General features: G+C 37.1%; 1 protein-coding gene across 1 annotated transcript; it reads right to left on the bottom strand.

Moving 5' to 3' along the window:
• Positions 1-260: 260 nt before the first annotated feature.
• Positions 261-24,680, bottom strand: gabra6a (gamma-aminobutyric acid type A receptor subunit alpha6a). The gene is given in 10 exon segments (XM_083547121.1): positions 261-851; positions 9,300-9,535; positions 15,339-15,586; positions 18,337-18,489; positions 20,317-20,460; positions 20,558-20,655; positions 20,657-20,940; positions 21,997-22,064; positions 23,631-23,743; positions 24,587-24,680. Coding segments are annotated over 10 exon segments (1,392 nt in total). The 5' UTR covers positions 24,622-24,680; the 3' UTR covers positions 261-838.
• Between the last annotated feature and the right edge of the window lie 425 nt (positions 24,681-25,105).

The following is a 25,105-nucleotide window of genomic DNA, read 5'->3' as shown; positions in this document are numbered from 1 at the left end:
GAATGGGATGTTTAGAAAGCTCATATGAATATTATGGTCAGGTGTCCACAAACTTTTCATCTAGTGTACCTTACACTCTCATAGTCAAAATGTAGGCGGAGCTGAAGGTCGATTAGAGCCGAAACAAGTCACACTTATTGCAATGCTAATATTCTGAATCACATTCTTTTTGATGATCTATAAAATAAGAGATTTCTCTTCTTTGAGAAATGTGTAGAATTAGGACATGCAGGAATCAAAATTCTCTTTCTCACGCACACACACACACACACACACACACACACACACACACACACACACACTCTCTCTCTCTCTCTCTCTCTCTCTCTCTCTCTCTCTCTCTCTTTTTCTTGAGATTTTGTTTTTTTCTGTACAGGATAGAAAAAGCTTTGAAGCTGCTGAAGAAAATATGAACCCCTGCTTTTTTTCTTCATCCAGTGCTCTGAGGTCTGGCTCTCTAGAGAACGATATGAAAGCACTGTTTCAATGTTGCATCACCAATTAGGGCTAGGATTAGATCATCAATGTTTCGTGTGTGTGTGTGTGTGTGTGTGTGTGTGTGTGTGTGGCTCACTCAGCCACAGAAGCAGGACACATTTCTCCATGCACAGGGTTAAAAATCCAGCAGAGAGGGAACATGGGGCATGGGTGTGATCACAGACCCATATGGGTGACAGAATACACACACTCGTCAAGCTGTCACACAGGCCTGTGCTCCATCAGACGTCATCAGACCTCAGAGACAGGAGAGGAGAGCGGAACAGAAAGAGTCGAAGGGAAGAGCGAAGGAAAATTGAGAGCCACAGATATTCTTCTGCACGCCGCGCACTGGAGAAACTCAGTCCATCTCCCTGTAGAGATAAAACACACAAAAGACACAAACACAAGATGAGCAAAGATTACGTCTCAGAGAGAGCGCCGGCTCGTCGCCTGCAACCGTGACGTCAGTGATTAATGTTTGATGAAAATCATTTGTTCTCGGTGTGAAATCATGCCCTGATGGTGTACTGTGTGAGAGAGAGAGAGAGAGAGAGAGAGAGAGAGAGAGAGAGAGAGAGAGAGAGAGAGAGAGAGAAGGCTTGTGCATTGCCTTTCAGAATAATGTCAGTCCTGCTGCTGTGCCATTTTGTCGAAGCTGCAACAAACCTCAAACCAGACTGCATACAAAAAAACAACAGTGCTATTGTGAATATCTGCTACTCTTTCTACTTTCTAAAAATCAACTGTAGAATGTAGTTCATTTGTCATTCAGGTGGTACCCTCAAGCGTATATTTTTACCTTTGGTGTGCACGTTTTACCTAGAAAAGAGCATACTGTGTACCTAAGTAGTACTCTAAATGCTAATTCAAGCAACATTTATTTAGTGAATTATTTTCAAAGGTACTACAAGCGTAGTGTGTAAATGATACACACTAGAGATACAAAAAGCTGTGGATGTTTAAAAGCAGCGGCCCCCAACCATTTTTGCGCCACGGACCGGTTTAATGTCAGACAATATTTTCACGGACCGGCCTTTAAGGTGTGGCGGATAAATACAACAAAATAAAAAGATACGACCGGCATAAAAACTGGTATTTTCTAAATATAATAATAAACATGAATCCACTGTGTTGTTGTTTATTCATTTTGTTTGCTTGGGGGTTTGAATTTAGCGGTATTGTATTATGTGTTACTGTCCGGAGCAGCCCCTTTAAGAAGGTAGCGGATGGAGGTAAGACGTGTGAACGAGGCATCATGATATGCATCAAGAGTGAGTCATAGACAGATGTGGAGGAGAGAATCTGGTAAATATCCAAAATAAAACATTGTTCAGAATCAGATAATAAGTAAAACGGAAATAATGTAAGTTATGTATTGACCCATGGACCGGTGCCGGTCCGCGGCCTGGGGGGGTTGGGGACCACTGCTTTAAGGTACACTAAAAATATACTGAGAATGCATTGTGAATTGTTGTTTTTTAAGGTTAGACCGATCGACCAATCGAATCCACAGAAAATCCAACATACAGCATATTTTATTGTACAATAATTATAGGCATAGTCAAAGTTTATCATCAATAATAGTATAAGCATGGTAGTAGTAGTAGTAGTATGAGTAGTATGGATGGTAAGATTCACTGATTTGCATCTGTGCATCGGCATAAAAGTTAGCATTTGTACAACGATGCATCTTGTTTAACATATGAATAAAAATTGAATATACATTTATTTATATATAATGATTAGAAGATGTGCTATACTTTTATTATTTATTTTTTATTAGAAAGTGACCAATAATTTGCATATTATATTTGATATGTAGATTTGTAGATACTGTATAAATTATTAAAGATATGCAGATACTAATTTGTATTAGATTTCTCCCTTAGCGAGCGCGTTCTCTCAGCACCACTGCTGCTACTTTAATACGACGTATCACAACACTACGGAGACCGAGGCGTGTCCTGAGAGTCATATAGAATACAGAATAACATGGCAGAGGTAGAGCTGCATCTTCCTGGGGTTTTTTTCACCTTTTTTCTTCGACACTACAAAGGCCTTTTTTTGAAAGGGTCATGCGTTAGAAGTAAATTGATGATTCGCTGTCTGTCTGAACGCGAACTATCTGTAACATTTTGAATTGCGTAGCATCATATTTTCTCCATTGCATCGTATTGCATCGGATCGCATTGTGTCAAATCAAATGAAATTCGGCTCGCACTGCATAGTGATAGTGCTGAATCGTATCTCATCGCATCGGTAGCTGCTGCATATGCTTCATATTATCTTTAACGTATCATAACGTAGGCTATGCATCAAGATGCAAATCACATCGGCCTCAGTTATGGAGATGCACATGCCTAATGTGGTGTTGATCATGTACTATGGTGTTAGACTATTCTTTTCCACAAAAATTGGGAAAATATTTTGGATTGTTTGCACAAAACAGTTTGTGCTGTTTTACTGAGAAACACAACATTAAATTTGCTGTGTTTTAGTTACCACAATAGGGCAATCCAGGATTAAAGGTAAAATCTGAAATTTTGGTTGAGATGATTTGAAGCTAACAGTTTAGACATTCAGAATTCCAACAAGTCACCTTGACAAAAACAATCCTGAATATTAGTGCAAGAAGCAGAGCTTTCTGAATGGACAAGGACTATACTGTATATGGCGAATGAATACAAACTCTTCTTTGGTTGGATCATTCAATAAAATGGATTTCGTTTACAGTCTCAGGGGATCCACAGCAGCAGCCTTCCTCTTTTGAGCTGATATTTCTTAACCTACCTTTAACTCTGTCTTTGCATATCCTGTATCTGATGTACCCTCTCTATTACATCCTTATTATTCCATTCGAGTCACTTTAGATAAACATGTCTGCCAAACGGATAAATGTAACCGCATTATTTGCGGATAGTGCTGAAAACCGTCGATATGATTTGCCTCTCAGCTACACGTCCTTGAGTAGAGCTCTCACCTCATCCACGGAGAGAGCAAAGTCAGTCCCATCAGCTCTCCTGGATTTGCAGAGTCAGTCCTAAGGCGGTCATTAATTATTCATGTAATTACACAGACACTAGTTCTGGATGATGGGACACGCTTCTATTGTTTTAAGAAAACGTGAACTCACGGATAAGTTTCACAGATGAAATAAAGCAGTTCATGGCGATGGATGGAAAGGCATCAAAGAAAGCTGGAGTCACGTCAGCTTCCGAATTGAGGGCTTTGATCCGAGGCAAAGTTCATGAAGTGGTGAAGTTTGTCAGAGTACTGATTTCAGTCCTCTGTTTAAGTTTCAAGTGAATAACTAGGGTAAGATATGCAGTGTGTGCAACTAATCATTTTCCTATTAAGATACAGGCTGAACCTATCTAGGAAAACTAGGTTTTTCCTTTTATCTGTTTACTGCAGTGGCCAAGAATCACTAACTTGCGTTTTAATATACAGTAATCCCCCGCTTTACCGCGGTTGGAATCTCGCACCCCCTGGTTTACCGCCGAATTGCATTTGCCACATAAATAATTTGTTTGGCTGATTTTCCTGGTCTCTCGCGGATAGCACCATAGACCAAAACACTTATAGCGAATTGTTTTTATGGAGATTTATGACAGAATAATAAAATTTACTAATAAAAATATATTTATTAAATATACAGTGAAGTAAAATGTGAATACAGTACTGTATACATAAAATAGCATTTTTAGGGTGGCGTCCGTTTATCGTGTTTTTTCATTTAGCGCAGGCGGTTTTGGAAACATAACAGGGGATTACTGTATTTCTGTTCATGAATATGTATTCAATTATTCCCAATAGTCTATTCTCTTCATTTCATAGCATGTGTATAGAAATTCTATCCAATCAGATTTCAGCCGATTTTAGCAAACTGCTTAAGCTCAAATATATATTCATGTGGATTTTATAGATTTTTTTTCAGTCCACAATGGCTGAAGAGGAAAAAACTATTGATTAGCCATGGCATCATAATAATGGTATTGATTCACGTAAGACACCACTAAAGGACTAGGTGTGAAATGGCATACCAAGGATTTACATTTATGTTTAACATTCATGTTAGTTCTGGTTATCTGTTATGGGAGTTATAAACAGTAGTTTCCTTACTAGGCACTTGTGTTTTTTCTCGAAATTTATAAGACAAATAAGGCAGCTTGTTATTTTACCAAGGATTCAAGCGAGCCAGTGGTGATGTTGCCAAACTAAAATTCCCTGAGTTGTGAGGTTCAAGACTAAAACAGATTCCTCATCTGGGTATGGGTATTAGAATGTTGTTGCTATGGAAAGCTCAAATAAGTGCACCAAGGCTTTACCACTGTAGTGAGCAGAAAAGCATCTCAGAATGCTTACAACATCAATGGGCTACAACAGCAGAAGGCCACATCAGGATTAACTAACGCCTGTTAGGAACATGGTCCATCATGCCATGTGACCTCAGTGCAGGCTGGTGGGGGTGGTGTACTGATGTGGGGAATTATTTCTTGCCACACTGGATAGTTGGTAATCATTTCTCCAACAATAAGCAGTTTGTAAAACACTTAAACACAAACCAACATGTCTGGCAACAACAACCATGCCTCAATCAAAGAAGTCCCTTATTCTGATGTTTCATATGAACATAAGCTGAAGTTCTTGGCTAGTATCTGCATGGAGTTCATAGTAAAGAGGCTGGTGAGTCTATGTATCATGTGTTTCATACAAAAATAGCCCATTTTCACATGTGGAAAAACAAGGACACACAGTTGATGTGAAGGAGAATCTTTGCAGGGCATCTTGCTGCTTTTTTTGGCCTGTGCTAATCTTCATAACCTGGCTGAACACTGGCGTGGCTGGAGTGAATTATATTGTACGTTATTAATTAAAGCCTGTCCTTGTTCAGTTTAAACACTGTGTTTAAAGACAAATCCTTAACAATATTTCTAGTTATAATAAATTATATATTTCCTGTATGACATCATTCTAGGTGGTTTGGATTGGTTAATTAGTGAAATAAATGTTACTCAGATGACAAAAATGTGTTGCATCTATGTGAGATGGCGGCATCACCCACCGAACAAATGAAATGCCATTTTATTTTTACAACCCTCCCATTACCTTTTGAATTAAACGGAACAAAATGTTCTCCTCATGAACCGTAAACTACAATAACACTGTGTTTATTGTGCAAAAAAGGGAGGATTATTACAGCTTTATTCATTGAATCCACCTATTTTTCCATATTATACTATAATATGTAGCCACCTAACCTGCATTGGAATGATTTTCTCAGCTGGTCCACTTGTTAGTCAAGCTCAATAGCTGTGCTCTAAAATTAGGCATGCTTGAGGAAAAAGAAAAGGGATGTAACAGAATATGAATATATAATCTGGAATGAACAGAATATCTGTCCTACAAACTTGTTTTTGGTCGATTATCACTATAAGTAGTTTGCATTAGAAGCATGGAGATGTTTAGGAGAGATGGCAGTGGAGTTTTTAACCAGGTTGTTCAACAAGATTTTGGAAGGTGAGAGGATGCATGAAGAATGGAGAACGAGTGTGAAGACCTGCAGTAACTACAGGGGAATAAAGTTGATCAGTCACACCATGAAGTTATGGGAAAGAGTAGTGGAAGCCAGGCTGAGAGAAAAGGTGACTATCTGTGAGCAGCAGTATGGTTTCATGCTGAGGAAGAGCAGCACAAACACATTATTTGCTTTGAGAATGTTGATGGAGAAGTATAGAGAAGGTCAGAAGGAGTTGCATTGTGTGTTTGTGGATTAAAAGAAAGCATATGACAGGGTGGAGAGAGAGGAGTTGTGGTATTGTATGAGGAAGTTAGGTGTGTCAGAGAAGTATGTGAGGGTGGTGCAGGACATGTATGAGTACAGTGACAGCAGTGAACTGTGCAGTAGGAACAACAGACTGGTTTAAGGTGGAGGTTGGACTGCATCAAGGATCAGCTCTGAGCCCTTTCCTGTTTCAGGTACCTGGGGTCAACAGTGAAAAGTAATGAAGAGTGTGTTAGAGAAGTGAAGAAAAGAGTGCAGGCAGGGTGGAGTGGGTGGAGAAGAGTGATAGCAGGAGTGATTTGTGATAGTAGGGTATCTGCAAGAGTGAAAGGGAAAGTTTATAGGACTGTGGTGAGTCCTGAGATGTTGTATGGATTAGAGACAGTGGCATTAATTAAAAGACGGGAGGTGGAGCTGGAGGTAGCAGAGCTGAAGATGTTGAGGTTTTCATTGGGAGTGACGACAATGGACAGGATTATAAATTAGTTTATTAGAAGGACAGCACATGTAAGACATTTTGGAGACAGGGTGAGGGAGGAGAGATTGAGATGGTTTGGACATGTGCAGAGGAGGGACATGGGGTATATCAGTAGGAGAATGCTGAGGATAGAGCCACCAGGAAGGAGTAAAAGAGGAAGACCAAGGAGGAGGTTTATGGATGTGGTGAGGGAAGACGTGCAGGTAGTTGGTTCAAAAGAGGCAGATGTAGAGGACAGAGTAGTGTGGAGACAGATGATCTGCTGTGGTGCCCCCTAACGGGAGCAACCAAAAGAAGAAAAAGTCATAAATGCATTAGATTTCCAAAAGTATTGGGTCACCTTGTCATAAATATGGTATGTGATTTTTGAGCATTGTATTCAACATTTAGTCCCAATTTTCTCTTATGATTCCCTCCACTCTTCTGGGAAGATGTTCCACTAGATTTTGGAGTGTGCTTATGGATATTTGTGTTCATCATCCACAAGGGTATTCCGAAAGGAAGGTACTGATGTAGGTGAGGTGAGGAGGCCTGGGGTCTGGGCATTCCAATTCATCCCAAAGGTGTTCGGTAGGGATGAGATCAGAGCTCTATAGCAGGTGACTCAAGATCTTCCTCTCCAAAGCATGTAAACCAGATCTTTAAGGAGCTCACTTCGTGCACAGGAGCATCGCCATGCTGGAACAGGTTTTGGTTTCCAAGTTCAAGTGAATGCAATATGTTATTATTGAGCATCTAAAGACTTCCTGAACAATTGAGTGACTCCAGCTTTGTGGTAACAGTTTGGAAAAAAACACACATAGCAGGAAAAATCAGGTGTCTCACTTTTGGAAATATAGTTTATATATATATATATATATATATATATATATATATATATATATATATATATATATATATATATATATATATATACAACCTAAGGTTTTCCAAAAGTATGAACTAAATGTCTATCAGTATTAAGAAAATCTTTACAGAAATGGTATTATTAAAACAAAATAGAGCTTTAAAGACCCATTTTGATAAACAGCATAAAGGTATGAGGTGGTATCAAAAAGTTTTCGGGACTAGCTCTTTTTACAACAAGGTACTTTATTTATCTACATTTACATACGATCACTTTTAAAATATATTCCCTTTGCACAGCATTACAGCGGTCCCAGTGTTCCTGCTACTGGAACGTGTCCTGAAAGTCTTCTTTTGCAATGGTGTCAAAACGGTGACCTTTAAACTGGATCTCCTTCTTCGGGAAAAGGGCAATTCCGCAGGAGGCAAATTTGCTGAGTAGGGTGGGTGCGAAACTGAGATCATGTTGTGAACATGTGTGGAGAGTTCGGTGACGCACGCGAGTGTGCATGCGGTAGGAATTGCAGACGTGATAATGCATATTGTCAGAATAGAACCAGCTTCACAGCTCCTGATGTACACAGAACGATGTCTTTTGGCACACTGACTTATGAGGGTTGGTTCTCCCTGTGACTGTGCAGGCAGCCTTATGCTGCCATCTAGTGGCGTGCCAAAACCAGTCTCAAAACTTACCACCTCATATCCCACCATACTAATATGCAAATAAACCCAAAACTGAAGCAAAAGAGATAAAATATTAGATAGCTATGGTTTTATTTATAGCCAACTGTTCTTTGGTCACTATCTTGAAACTAGCTAAATAATTAACATTCTGAAAAATTTTGGAAAATTCTTCAGAGTGCATTGATGAAATTGCGTAACAGATAAAGGACATTATCTTTGGACTTGTAATGAACAATAACAAAGACGACTTTCTTGTTAATAATATACTTCTGTTGGGAAAGTTTTATATACAAATCGAAATACTTGAAATTGAAACCAACGTTTTTTTGCATTTTATAATGAATTTCTTTCTTTCTTTCACAAAAGCCCTTAAAGTGATTAAAAGAGAAATGCAATAAATCTTTTGACATTTATAGAAAAATGTGAATTACAGAATAAACCATAGCCCTGTTAATTTTTATCCTTTTTTTATTTAATTTTATTGTTATTATTATTATTATTATTATTATTATTATTATTATTATGAATAATATACATTTTATTTATTTATCTATTTTTTTTTCCTCTTTCCCCTAAATATATGTGTATATATCTGTATTTTCATGCACCTGTTCTGTGTATTGTAATGTAAATTGTACTTGTTATTGCTACGTTGTTTGTATATGGCTAATTGATTAACACAAACATAAATGAATAAAAAAAAGAAAAAAAAGACTAGTACTTCCTGTATATCTGGAATGACAGGTGTCTCGTCCAATGATCCGTAAGTGTTCCATTCACAAACTATACCTACCTTTTCCGGTTTGTCTAAATTGTGTGTTTTCTGATTTGTTATTTTGTTTTTGGATTTGTTATTTTGTTTTTGCATTTGTTAGTGTTTTCTAATTTGTTCATTTGTTTTCTGTTTCGTTAATGTACACTTCTTGGCCACCGTAGCACTTTAAATCCAAATATATAGAAATACACTGATAGTTGGAGCAATCAACAGATACTAATAGAAATACTAGCATTATTGAACACCCATACCTCAATTTATCCACGGCCTCCTTGCTGAGGTAAATGTACCAGTACATGATGTTAAAGAGTGCGAATGCGAGCGGGAACAGCACACGAGCGTACTGGTCAATGACGCTAGGGCCAGCCATCGCAATGTTGGGCGGGACGGCTGAACCCTGCAGAAGGAAGATAGGCAGGCGCATTTTGGGGGCTTCCGAAGCTGAGTTCATCCTTCTCCTTTGCCCTGTGGTTGTGTCAGATATCGTCTAGGAGAAGATGAAAAAATGTTGAGATGTCAACAACATTAATAGGAGAATATTGCTTATGTGTCTTACTTGATCCTATTTACTTCCTGGTTTGCACCATTTAAGAACATGTTAATTCCTTGTTGTAAAGTCTTAACATTCTCTCGTGTTGTAAGTTTTTTCTGTATTGTTTTAAGGTTTATAGTGCTGGATTGATTGCTCTTTTATTGATTATATGTGATATTCATGTGTTTGACCATTGCTTGGCAAGTGATTTTGAATTGTACACATGTTCAGGAACCGTCCATTCACCCTCTCTAAGGCTAACAAAGACACGATGGTCAGAACCAAAATCTAACATTTGGACAGTTTTCTATTGATCTAATGTCCAGTCTTCATGTTTTTTGGACCAAGCAGGTCCCTTTTGCTTGTTGTTTTTTCAAAGTAATGGTGTCTTTGCTGCAATTCGAGTAAGGCCTTACTCCCAGTTTCCTCTGAACAGTGGCTGTTGAAATATGTCTAGCACTTGAACTCTGAGAAGTATTTATGTAAATTGGTGGTTTCTTAGGCTTGTTATTCTAATAAACTTATCCGCTGCAGCCGAGGTAGCTCTTGGTCTTTTTTTCTGCAATGGTCCTTATGAGATCCTGTTTCATCATAATGTTTGATGGTTCTGGAGACTGTATTTTGGGGAAACATAAATTTCTTTATATTTTTCTGACCTTTGACTGACCTTGATTTTTAGAAGCAATAATGGAGTGTCTTTTCTCTTTACTTAACTGAGTGTTTCTTGCCATAATATGGTTGTGTACAGTAGTTGTAGAAGCACTACTCATCGTTTCCTCTAGTTGACAACTGATTATCTAAAGCACATAAAAAAAATCTCTTACATTTTTTTTTCTTGACAAGGCACATGTTAACTTAAAACCATTTCAGGTGACTACCTCGTGAATCTGAGGAGAGAATGCCATGAGTTTGCTAAGCTAGCATCAAAGATGAATGTATCTTTTTTGGACAATCTCAAATATAAACGATATTTTGGGTTGTTTAACACTTTTTTTGTTTACTACATAATTCCATAATTTAACTCTTTTCAGTATTAATTGACAATGTTGAAAAAAAAAAATATATATATATATATATATATATATATATATATATATATTATATTATTTTTTTTTTTATTATTTTTTTTTAAATCACTGAAGGAGAAAATGTGTCCAAACTTCTGTACTTTGGTACTTTATGTTCTTTAGAATGTTTAGTCCTTATGTGTAGAGATGAAACTGAATCGTTGCATCAATTTGTAAAAAAAAATAAAAATAAAAATGGCATCTATTTTTTTATGTAGCTTTAAACAGATTATATAATTAATAATTTGTAATGTTGCTGTTATCCGTTACTTTGTTTCTATTGCTTGAAGCATTAATTAGCCATTTAACAATAGGCTAATCAGGAGTAATGTGGCTAATGCAGGTTAGCAATCACTTTTCTTAGCAACACCGGCTACTATCAGGCTACTGTAAAATTATTACAATTCAATTCCAATTTATTTCTTTAGCACTTTTCACAATTGACCATTTTAGATGTTTTTGTAGATATGTGATGTTTAACATGAAACATGAAATTTCCCATTTAATGTGTTACTGAATGTAAAAAAAAAACAAAAAAAACAAAGAGAGAAACTCCATGAGCTTGGTAAAATTCTCATATTTAAAAATAATGTGTTACACGGATCAGGTTCGGGGACTAACCAGGGACTAACTCCTTATAAGAGCATTTATTAACAGAACTTATTTGTGGGAATCTGGGAAACGAAATTGAGGTATTAGAGGGTATTTTAGAGTTTTAATGAAAACATTAACATTGTCCAAGCCCAGATATTACAGCCTTCACCCTCACCTGACTCCTAGCACACCTGCTTCTTGCAAAAATTTGGTTTTTAAGCTGCTTATTCTCACACACACACACACACACACACACACACACACACACACACACACACACACACACACACACACACACACACACACAAACACACACACACACACACACACACACACACACACACACACACACACACACACTTACTTTGCAGGGTTTTCTGTGTAAGCATTGTTTGCCCTATTGTTTCCCTGGTTTTGACCTTTTTTTTGCATGTGCATGTTTTTTTCCTATATTGCTGTTTGCATGAAGATCTTCCTGTTGCTGTTTGCATCAGATTTAAATCAAAGCTAAAAACAGGCCAGTGCCCCTCTACCTCAGAGTACTTATCTCACCCCGCAGTGCATTACACACTCTCCAATCCTCAACCATTGCTTGACTGGTCCCATCATCTCTTAGGGTACAAGGAAGATATGCTTCCAGATTCTTCTCTGTTCTCCCTGAACAGCTGATTCACTAGCAGTCTTCAAAAACTGTACTAAAGACTTACCTTTTCCAAAGCTTCTTAAATTAGCACTTCGTTCGATATAAAAAAACGAAAAATGATATATATCAAACTATATTCGTTCCCAACACAGTTTTAGATGGATGGTATTCACAGTCAGTGACCTACTGACACAGCATTAAAATATATTTATTGATAAAGACTTCAAAGCACTTTTGTAAGTCGCTCTGGATAAGACGGTCTGCCAAATGCCATACATGCAAATGGCTCGATCTTCCACATGTTTTCGACCACAGTACTACCTCAATCTGATTTGAATACAGATCAACCTCATGCATTTATACATCTACCTGCCTCTAATTCATGATAGACCTTATAAAATCACACCCATGTAATTTATTAGTGACCAAAAAAACCTGTCTGTACACACTCTTGGCCTCTTTTTGATCAGATTCATCATCCCACACAGGCTGGAGACCCCAATGTTTCTCTTAATGCTCTAAATAGAAACTGCTTTCTTTTTGATAAAGAAAAATGAACCTATTAAAAATAAACATTTGTACATAATAATAATAATAAGAGGAAGAAGAAGAAGATTAAGAAGAAAAAAACTACTTAAAGTTACTCAATTTATTCAAATAATCATTTCTACATAATAATATAAAAATTGTAAAATCCCTGTACTATTAAAATAAACTCTTCTACATAATAATAATAATAATAATAATAATAATAATAATAATAATAATTATAAACCTATTGAAATGACTGTACTTATTAAAATGTACATTTCTACATAATTATAATAAATATATTGAAACGACTGTTCTAATTAAAATAAATATTTCTACATAATAATAATTCTAATAACAATATTAATAAGGTTAAATATTAGAATATCGTTATAAAAATTATAGTAATATTAAAATGCATTTGGTTGCATAAATAAATATATACATGGGTGTTAATTTTTTTATTTCTATTTGTCGTACAAACAGTATTCAGAATTAAGTTCTGATTATAAATAAATTAATTAATTCATAAATAAGAGTGCATCTATTTAATGATCTATGTTTTTTTTAGTGTTTACTTCCACCTTCTCGTTCACCCTCTATTGAGATCCGTAACATTAGAAAGTGTTTGTGAGGCTTCAGAATCATGTCTGTTGCTGTGTATTTTGAAACAGGTATTACAATTCAGAGTTAAAAATCGCCTGAGCAATAGAAAAATCTAGAGCAGGATCGCCAAAATATATCTGCATTACATACACACAGCCCCATTTCCCTCGTCCAGGATGCATCAGAAAGTAGGAACAGGGGAGTCATAGCATCTCAGGTAGGAGAGATTACAGAAAAGTCATGCAGCGTGCTTCTAATATGGTCGCTATTTTTAAAATGCCAGGCGTGAGCCGGTCACACGGGAGACGTTCTCTGGAGACGGTGCGTGCTTGTGCTATTAGCATATCCGGCTCAGTGCTGCAGATACACACTGTGCATGTGCTCACCCTTTTACAATCCACACAGGAGTGTCTTACAGATCATCCACTAAATTAATTTCGTTTCTCCTATGCAGCACATTTGACACAGCTTCGGGCCTACCCTGTGGCACGGTTCACAAACAAACAAATGGTACGGGCCAGAAGGCGGTGACCTCCTTGCGAGTGCTGGCTCGTCTTGGTGCTCCTTCCTTACGCCTGTGCCACAATGCTGGTGCCCTGCCACCGTAACCTTTGGATCACTCGCTAGGGGTTCAAGCCCAGATGTCTATGAAGCTGTTCTCAGGCAATCCGAGCTGTGAGCGTTATAAATAAATTGAATTATTGAAATATTGCTTTCACATCTGCCGCTGTCAGTGTGGGTTAGTTTACTGTGTATGTGTGCAAAGCTTTTAACATCACCCAGGGAGTAGAAGCAAGTCGGTGTTACAGGATTTTGTCTTCAGCTTGATGTTATGTCACTCAGTTCAGAGTAGTGAAACATCTACAGCATCTCCACTGGTCTTGACACCTGTGCTTAATACTTTTTCCTCATTATTTATTCATTTTTTTTCATTTTAATACACACGATGGATATGTTGTCTGTCCGTCTTGCACTGTTTGCACCAGGTTGCACACGATGCACTTTATGTGGCGATGACAATGAAGTCATCAGCCCTGTGTTTCCAGTTGTGTAGCTTGATGTTGTAAATGTAGCACCAGGGTTCCTGGAGGAGCGTTGTTTTATTTCACTGTGTACTGCGTCAGCTATATATGGTTGAAATGACAATAAAAGCTTCTTGACTTGAATTGATGTTGTAATATGTTGTAGTATGTTGTAGCTCAGGCCCATATACAAATGAGACATCAAAGAACCATGAAATTTATACATTATATATGAATTTCAGGAAAATACAGTGGTGCCCCACTTATAGACCTTAATCCGTTCCTTAAAAGCGGTCGAAATGCGAAAAGGTCGAAGAGCACATGTACACGCAATATACAATATACACGCACTAAATTGTTATATTGACCGCTAAAGAACACTTTATTGTTCACAAACCGAAGTTTAATTTACGATATATGCTCTCTCCATGAAGGCTGAGGCAAAACTGGGAAGATTCTTTCCCTCGCTCCACGTGGGTCGGGGTAAAAAAAAGTCGATAAGCGGGCATTTGGTCGTTCAGCGGGCGCAAATTGCGGTCAATGTCCGAGCTGGTCGATAAGCGACCAGGTCGATTTTTTTTCAGAGGGGGGGCAGGGCGTCAACCAGGATCTTGTTTTACCCCCCTGCAAATGTGCAGTTTCACCCCTGGCACCAATCAGCTAGTTTTACTAGAAAGTCCTTTTTTTAAATATATAATAGCTGCAAAAACCTTCACATTTAAACAAAAAATATTCTTCGTATTAGAATAAGTATTAATGTAAACCTTTGATCTGAATTACTGAATAAATGAATAAATAACTAAATAAATCTATACATAAAAAATGTTCTGCATTTGCATACATTGGAAATATTTGGGCTCCTTTTGCATTTCCACATTTATATATTTAAATATTTACTTGTTTGTTTGGGCACTTATTTCTGCATTTTCTCATTTATTTCTCATTGATTCATTCATTTATTTACGTCGTTAAAGTACTTTTCATCCTCCGTAAATCTAACTGCAAATCTAATACAACTAAAGAAAGTGTTCATGTGATATGAACGTCGTCTCAAACCATTTTGTGTTCCTCTGGATTGAAAGATCAGCAATAAAAAAAAGCCCTAATGGTTCCCATAAACAAATATGATGATACATATGATCTGTCTGATGCCCCCTGATATTTGAAGAGTTGGATTATGTTATTAAATAATATTTTCTTTCTGCAAGCACTCAAAGTTCTCATATTAACTCATGGTTTCCTGACGTATCATTTGTAAGTATGACACAGCATTAATGTAGGACTGCGGTATTTACCGATTCGTCTTCATCGTCACTCCCTTCAGCGATGAACTCCAGCACGGACGCTCTGGAGAGTCGACGTCTCATCCTGTCGGCCTCCAGCGTGGCAAAGTAGTTGACGGCGGCAAACTCCACCAGGGCCGAGGCTACGAAGGCGAAGCAGACAGCGATAAACCAGTCCATTGCTGTAGCGTAGGCCACTTTGGGTAGAGATGATCGTGCGCTGATGCTTAGGGTGGTCATGGTGAGGACGGTGGTGACTCCTGTAGATCAGAAAGGGGTTACAGAGGGTGTAAGTTAAGAGGATGTGAATGTATTCTGTAGATATGTTTACAGGTGAAAACTAACTTGCATACAGTGGCGGACAGTGAGGAAGTAAATGTAATTCTTTACTGTACTTAAGCTTTTTTGTGTATATGTTCTGTACTGAAGTATTTCTATTTGGGGAGACTTTTACTTTAACTTCATTTCAAAGTCAAAAATCTTATGTTTTACTCAACTACATTTTGTAAAATCAGTTTTTTATTAATGACCTTTTTTATTAATGAGCGGATAAAAGCTTAACTGGTCAATCACACAGCAATCCACCAATCAGGTTTTGAACTTGTTTTGATCGGCGCTTGGTGTATCTACTGATCACCAACATACAGTTCAGCATCAGTTCAACAGCAAGCAGAAGATTTAGAGAGAAATAAATGATGAAGAAACTCCAAACTCGAATTCGCCACAACACCAGTGGCCTCATATGAAGTAGTATTGAAAAAAAAATCAGTGTTTAACTCATGAATATCATTCTATTAATAGATCCGTGTGCTGAGAGTCACATCAGAGTCTTTTTACACCAACTGAGTTGATTAAGTAAAGAATCATGTGATAAAAATGATAATAGGAACATTATAGCTATAATAAATCATAGTACTTTGTTTATTTAAGTATATTTGAATCTAAATACTGGCGGCAAAGATTTATCTAGCTAGCTAGCTAGCTATCCTTATATATATCTATACTCTGAGAAGTACTGTAAAAGGTCCACATTAAAATGTAAGAATGAAATTGTTACTGGAAAGTGACACATACAGTACAAGCTCTTCCCTTGTCTGGATCTTCTCCAGCTAGCAGGTGAAATTTGGATTAAACATGCAACTAAAATCACTCGTTTGGCTCGGATTTGTAAACACCAGTCATTCTTCACACTTTCACTGCATCCTGTTAGTCTCAGGGCCAAATTCAGCTGAACATCTCAGTATAATTTTAATAAATTAAAGTACCTGAAGGTCTGTAAAGAATTTAAGCCAAGTACATCAAGCCAAGTTTAAAAATTAATAAAACCGTCAAAACTTTGGGGGTCTTGAAAGATTGAAGTGTAAAAAAACAATTAATAAGTCAAAGAAACCTTAAGGAACCCTTTTTTTTGGTTTGTTTTGAGAATTAAGGATGAAAGAACTAGCACTGGACTTTTACAGCTGGTTAAAGCTACACGTTAAAATCGAATGAATATACAATTTATCAAGTAATTATCATCACCGTCATCGGTGTTTGTTCAGTGCAGACACACTTCCTGTACTGTATGTTCAGCTAATATGATGCTGGCAGGTGTATTGCTGACTATAAATTACTCCTTAGCGTGTGTGTGTGTGTGTGTGTGTGTGTGTGTGTGTGTGTGTGTGTGTGTGTGTGTGTGTGTGTGTGTTTCTGGGAAAAGCTCCAGATCCACTACCACCTTAACCAGGAGAAAGCACTTGACTATGGGTGAATGAAAGAGGATATTCATTAATATTTACTTTTTATATTTATATTTACTGTTTGTAAAAAAAAAAAGAAAAAAAAGAAAAAGAAAAAAGAAAAAGAAAGAAAATCGAACATGCCAAGATAATAAATCATTTCTAATTTAAACTTTGATTTAGATGATGATGACTGCTATTATAGTATTATTATTATTATTATTATTATTATTATTATTATTATTATCATCAGCAGCAGCAGCATCATCGTTATTTTTATTACCACCATTACTATTATTGTTAATAATATTCATTTATATTTTATTCAAATTATGTTTTTACTACTACGAAATGAATGCAAAGACACAATTCTTCCACCTCTGTTTAAAAGCTTGTGTGCTAAATGGTAGTGATGGCCGGTTCGTGAACGAATCGTTCATTTGAACCGGTTCTTTTTAGTGAATCAGTCGAACCGGTTCACCAAATCGGACTGAATCGTTCAAAACAGTTCGCGTCTCAAATCAGCACTAATCAACAAAATTACTCAAGTTACTCACTTTTGAATGTGTATGACCGTCTATCATACTCAAAATAAATCAATATCACTGAGAATGGGGTTCTTCTCTAGTTTCTCCAACAGTACACACATTAAACTGAAACATGCTGCTGAACAAGTGATCATCACTGAGCATGCGCATACCTGCCGATTCCGAGCAGCACACATACTGCTGTTCTCGAGTCACCAGTACTGGATCAAGAACCGTTCTTTCCGACACGTCCGACATACTACTCATACCAGCGAATTGTTGATACTGAGCATTAAGATGATGATGATGATGATTTAATTTAAACAGATAAGCTATATGCCCTCATGCAATAGACATGACTTTATTTAAATGTGTTTAGTGTGTATGTTCATCCGCTGAGATGATATTTGGATATGCATGACATCATGACGTAAAAGAACTGGTGAACCGGTTTTTTGAACCGGTTCTTTGAAACGAACTGTCCGAAAGAACTGATTCGCAAAAAAGAATCGGACTTCCCATCACTACTAAATGGTTAGTCTTCTGATGCACACACAGCACCCTCTGCAGGTCCGGAGGAGGAAATTAAGCAAAAAACATTAACAATAGTTTTTAAGATCAGATATTTGCTTTAAAATGACCCTTTAACCCAGGATAATGTGTTGAGATTTTGTTAGAGAGTTTTTAAAAAGATCACTAAGTGCACATGAATAATGTCAGTAATAATAAATGAAGCACTGTTACAGAAAAAAAAATTTCTCCTACCAGCCACAGTGCGAGCAGGCACGGACTCCTTGTTGATCCAGAACGACACTTGGGACAGGACAACCACCATGATGAGAGGGATGTATGTTTGGATCAAATGATAACCAAGTTTCCTTTGGAGGAAGAAATGAACCATCTTGACAGAATATTGGCCTGAAAGCAAGCAGGAACATTCCAGAACTACATGCAATGTAGATAAGATGTAAATATGTTTTTTTACCCACATTAGTGGATATTACTATCCACTAATGTATTTTTTTTTTTAAAAAAGGAAAAAGCACATGATATACATTCGGCAGTGAGTGTGAATCATTAAAGATATATTATTCTATATTATTCTTATTTATACAAATAAATAAAGTATCTTAGTATAAGATATATTTTCCCTTTGATATCTTTAAATATAAAAGTCTTGTGTGTAAACTTGCAGCGTTTAATAGACAAAAGATGCCAAATTTTTTATTCAATTGAATAAAAAAATAAAAAAGTTTAGCAAACAATGTCCCAAGAGGTCTGAGGAGAGCATATACTTCATTCCTGCTCATTTTCTGGCCTATGATTTGTCACTACAACCATTAAATGCTTCCTATTTTGCCATTTGGGGCTTTTTTTTTACCCAGGAGTGTATGCCATAGAACAGATTGAAACACTGCATGTCTTGTAATCAGTTTCAGTAACTTGTGAAGATGGGGAAAGAAATGTTACACTGGGGTGCGGAGAAGGACAGCAGATCACTGTACAACCTTTCTGATTTGTTACCTAGACCACAGTCCTGCCTTTCAGGTTCATACCCGATCCTCTTGCTTTGCCGGGGTGATGTTGATGGCTTTTCAGTGGGGAGGACACTGATTTTTTGCCTATAAATCTTCCCCTAATAGAGTATCTATGGACTCAGAGCTTGAAATGGGCTTAATCTTTCTTTTCTTTTTTTAAAGACAGAGGACAACACAAATTAGCTCTGACTACTTAAACACCTCAGGCTGACACTCAGTCAAGCAGCTGATCATCAGTAGGGCAAATCCATCCGTTTTGTTTTTATCCAAAGTGGCACAAAGTACAGTCCAACTATACTGTGAATAGATCAAGAGTTCATACTGTACACACAGTAAATACACACAGATTAGCACTGTTTGGTTATTTACAGTAAGGTTTTTATCTTCAGGGTTTTGGAGGACCCAGGCCTGTCCTTGAAACACTGGGCACAGTGTGAGAATACGCTTTCAAAGGGATGCTAAATACACATACGTCGTTAACATGCTTATTCGGTTTTATATCAATATTTATGAGGACAGCTAATCCACCTACCAGCATGGTTTTGGAAGGAAACAAAACAAGAAAAACCCCACAGGTGACTCAAAGAGACACAAGAAGAACATGAGAAATGTATAGTGTTCAGGAATAAATGAATGATGTAGGTAGCGTCACCTTGACGGCTTGGTTGCTTTCAAACTAAACCCCTTGGTACCCAGTCACTGTTTATTTATTACCATTACTACTACTACTACTACTACTACTACTACTACTACTAATAATAATAATAATAATAATAATAATGAATGCTTGGTAGCATTACATTACGTTAACCCTGCACGCTTGGTTGCTTCCAACCTAAAGCCCTCATTATCCAATCACTGTATTTTGGTGTATTCATATTAAGGTCATGTCACACTGTATAGTATTTTCACTCAGATCTACATTTTTCAACTAGTGATCTATCTTCTAATGGAAAATTGTACCAAAACATATTTAACTGTTGTTTCAATGTTTGAAATGGGGATAAATACTTATTCATTGACATATTAGATTTGTTATTTCCCCGTTCTTCAATATTTTTAATTGTAGATCGTTAAAGTCACAATTTCCTTTCGTACACTATAAAATATGGAAAATCTCAGAGTGTGTGAATACAGGACTTATGCAAGCCAATGTTTGGTATTATAACTTATGACCAAACAGAACTATATATTTACTAATCGCTACCTGTGTTGCTCTTCAGTATTTTGCTGGAAAGCGTCTGTGAGATGAGATCGTACTGCAGTAAGTTGGAAGACTCTGGAGGGACGACCACAGACTTGTTCAGGCCTTTCCTCCACGTGTAAACAATCTCACTGCTGGTGTAGGCATCTACATGAGAGCACAAAATGGCAGTAAAATAATTTTTTAAAAAATGAGAACGAACCCCTATAAGGATGTTGATTGTGCTGGCGATTGGAACACTGACAGCTTCCGAAGCTGAGAGGACAAATATGGCCATCCATGGGAAAGTCCATCAGCATCATGGGACACTCTGCATTTACAGTCAGCCTGAAAATAGACATTTGTATGCAGTGAAAATAAATGCGTTCCTCTGAATTTTGGAGATTTTTGTCCTGTACAGGTGTACCTCATGGTGTAGAGGACAGTGCCGTTCTGCATGATGCGAAACAGCTTGTTAGGCGTCGTCATGTTGTGAGCCATGGATTTCTTCGAGTTGTGGAAAAAAGTGTCTGGAGTCCAAATCTTGTCCACCATGCGGTTGTTTAAGCGCAGGATCTCGAAGGGACCGTTAAACGCCAGCCTCTCGTCCACCCACATTTGTCGGAAAAACATGTCCATGGTGAACTCCTGGTGAAACAATGCTGTAATGCTGAAAGGGCCTTCAACACTATATATATATATATATATATATATATATATATACACACACACACATATACACAAGAGTATTGGGACACCAGCCATATGTGATTCATTCTTAAACTGTTCCACAAAGTTGGAAGCACACAATTGTAGAGGATGTCTTTGAAGACGGTAGCATTACATTTTCCTTTCACTTGAACTAGGAGACCCAAAACTGTTTCAACATGACAATATCCCTGTGCACAAAACCAACTTCATGAAGATATGCTGCACATGGGTTGATGTAAAAGATCCTCCTACAGAGCTCTGACCTCAACCCTACTGAACACCTTTGGGATGATTTGGAACCCTGATTGCACCCCAGGCCTTGTCACACTACATTTTACTAACTAACATTTTAGTTTACGAACACCCCTGTAGCTGAATGAGCCCAAATCTCTATAACCACACTACATAATCTAGTTGAACATCTTCCCAGAAGAGTGGAGGATATCATAACAGAAAACTGGCGACTAAATGTGGAAAAAAGCACATATATCTTTTAAATGATCTGCTCCAAAAATACAAGTTAGTTAATGAATCACCTAAATTTATGATACATTTAATCATTGGTTTAGTCATAGGCACATATTAATGCTAAAATATAAGAATGTTGAAGCCGTTTTTCACTTCTGGATGTCTCTGGTTTTAATATTTACACACACACACACACACACACACACACACACACACACACACACACACACACACACACACACACACATATATATTAAAAAAAAAAAAAACAATTGTACAACTCATCTTTGACTTACATTTACACCCCTATCTGAAGTAACTTACATTAATCTCCTTTATACAACTGAGCAGTTGAGAGTTAAGGGCCTTGCTCAAGGGCTCATCAGAGGCGGCTTAGTGGTGCTGGGATTTAAATTCATGACCTTTCAATCAGGCGTCCAACATCTTAACCAATGATCTACCACTTGCCCTTAGATGGGATCCAGACAATAATGTTCAATGTGAAAGAAGTAACAAGTTTTTTACCATTTCGACATCTGATACGGGTCCAAAACTGGTGACAAATATATCTGTCTTGACTTCAGTGACTAAACCTAGAAAGATAATGAAAAATCAGCATTTAAAGTCTAATAATCCGAACTGTACATAGCAGAGATGACCAATCTACGGCTCAAACTTAATGATTAGTGATCTTTGATTTGGCCCACCAGGCCATATATGAGCTGTGGGGAAGGGGTGGGCTGGGTGTTTGACATTTGGAAAAAACGTATGAAAAATAAGGATCAGCTTGATGTCTCTCATTAAAGGTCACTGTGTTAGACATTGAACTTTATTGTAGAATAAATTGGATTTTTTTTCTCATTGTACTATAGGTTTCCCTGAACTATATATTATATATTTATTTGTTAGTTAGTTTGTTTGGGATCAACAGTGCAAAGTAATGGAGAGTGTGTTAGAGAAAGTGAAAAAAAGAGTGCAGGCAGGGTGGAGTGGGTGGAGAAGAGTGATAGCAGGAGTGATTTGTGATAGAAGAGTATCTGTGAGAGTAAAAGGGAAAGTTTATAGGACTGTGGTGAGACCTGCGATGTTGTATGGATTAGAGACAGTGGCATTGAGTAAAAGACAGGAGGTGGAGCTGGAGGTAGCAGAGCTGAAGCTGTTGAGGTTTTCGTTGGGAGTGACGACGATGGACAGAATTAGAAACACGTTTATTTGAGGGACAGTGCATGTAGGATGTTTTGGGGACAAGGTGAGGGAGATGAGATTGAGATGGTTTGGACATGTGCAGAGGAGGGACATGGGGTATATCAGTAGGAGAATGCTGAGGATGGAGCCACCAGGAAGGAGGAAAAGAGGAAAACCAAGGAGGAGGTTTATGGATGTGGTGAGGGAAGACATGCAGGTAGTTGATGTGAAAGAGGCAGATGTAGAGGACAGAGGGGGTATGGAGATGGATGATCCGCTGTGGCGCCCCCTAATGGGAGCAGCTGAAATAAGATTTTTGTAATTTTGCATTTGTGATTAAAGAAGAACGTTTTCCACTGACTATTTATTATTTTATTTTTTTTGTGACGATGTAAGAACATATTTTCCTGCATTATAGTTTGAAGGAAGGTAATACAGAATCTTGATTCTATACAATGTTTGGTATGATGCAACATTTTCTTCTCAGTTCACAGTATTAATTTAACCCTTTTTAGGAAAACCTTTAGGCACCTCTGGTATACAGTTATACTGTAAGGCAGTATACAGCACATAAACTGGACATTATTAGTTTAGCTTGTCATGTGTAGACATCACATGTACTGGACACATGTAACATACATATATTTGGCTAAATCCTATCAACTGAATAAAAAAAAAAATACCATTCATTCGGTTTTAGAAAATGATTAGACTGTGGAGAAACACAGAGCATAGAGTCAGCACTGATTTTATAGTTCGTTGCTTGGTCATGGTTTACTACTGAGTAATGGGGAAAAAATAATTATGCACTGAATAAATGAGTGCATAATAAAGTTTATAGAGATATTGCATGCATTCAGAAAAGTAAAGAAATAAAAATAATAAAGAATAGAAAGCATTTCAATAAAATGCACAGATGTGATGGAGGTTATCGTAGGATTGAGTTGTTGTGACTGAGAAATAGAGAAACCCACCTCCTGATCCAGGCCTCAGTCGGTTGTCGTAGCCTTCAAGAAGCTGGTCCAGGATCCAGGTGATGTTTTCAGGACTCATTTCCTCATGTTGGTTTCCTGTTACTTTCCCAATACTGAGGAACACAGCAGTTTATAGAGCTAATAGAGCTTTCGCTCTCTCGCTCCTATATACTATATGGACAAAAGTATTAGGACAACCATATGTGTTTTTCCCCCAAAGTGTTGCAACAAAATTGAAGGCACACATTTGGACATCTTTGGATGTAGGAGCATTAAATTATCCTTCACTTGAACAAGGAGACCCAAACGTGTTCCAGTATGACAATGTGCACAAAGCCAGCTCTGTGAAGATCTGCTTTTCATTGGTTCAAGTGGAAGATCTTGAATGACCTGCTTTTGAGCTCTGACCTCAACCATATTGAACACCTCTGGGATAAATATGAACGCTGTCACCTTCTTCGTTCCCTGACTTTACCCCCTTCAGCTGAATAAGCAAAATTTCCTCAAACACACTACAAAAACTAGTGGAACATCTTCCCAGTAGTGTGGAAGTTATTATAATGGCAAATAGGGACTAAATGTGGAATGGGATGTTCATATATATATATATATATATATATATATATATATATATATATATATATATATATATATATATATATATATATATATATATATATATATATATCTGAACCTGAACCAAAACCCGAACTACAGCATATTACAGTGTATCCATAGTGCAGTAATAATAAGCAATAATAATGCAGTAATAATAAGCAAACGTAAGCACAGGTGTCAGTACACACACAAGAAATGCTTAAAAAATAAAACAATAAATATTAAAATAGAACATTATAATAAATACATATTTGTAAATAATTTCCAGTACGGTTATAATTGTGTTAAAACTATGACGTTATGTACTTTTAAACTTAATTCAGTTTAATTCTACTCACCTGAGTAATAAATACATTCCGAATAATTTATCCATTTTGTCCAGAAGTCTTTAAGTGCTTACAGATGCCTCTAACAGCGAGAGAGAAAATCCATGACTTGGGTTTGAGACTCTTGTTTTGAGAGAGAGAGAGAGAGAGAGAGAGAGAGAGAGAGAGAGAGAGAGAGAGAGAGAGAGAGAGAGAGAGAGAGAGAGAGAGAGAGAGAGAGAGAGAGAGAGAGAGAGAGAGAGAGAGAGAGAGAGAGAGAGAGACACAGACAGATATTTTAAGATCTAAAGAATAATCCAGTTAAAGTATTTACTGAAATCCACAAGGGACATTTTTGGAAAGGGTTCGGATTAAAAATAAAGCTGATGTAAATGTTTAAGTGAATAATGACACACAATCACTGCACCAGAGTCTCAATGACTCTCATCACTATCCGAAAAAATCCTTTCATTTTTCCAAATGTGACATAAACTGAACAAATCTAATAAATGCAATAGATACAATAATGAATAAAATAAAAATATATATATT

This window comes from Silurus aristotelis (genome assembly GCF_946808225.1).
Source record: "Silurus aristotelis genome assembly, chromosome: 7".
Classification (NCBI taxonomy): domain Eukaryota; kingdom Metazoa; phylum Chordata; class Actinopteri; order Siluriformes; family Siluridae; genus Silurus; species Silurus aristotelis.
The sequence above is the reverse complement of the archived record's forward strand: the minus strand, read 5'-3'. Positions and strand labels throughout refer to the sequence as shown.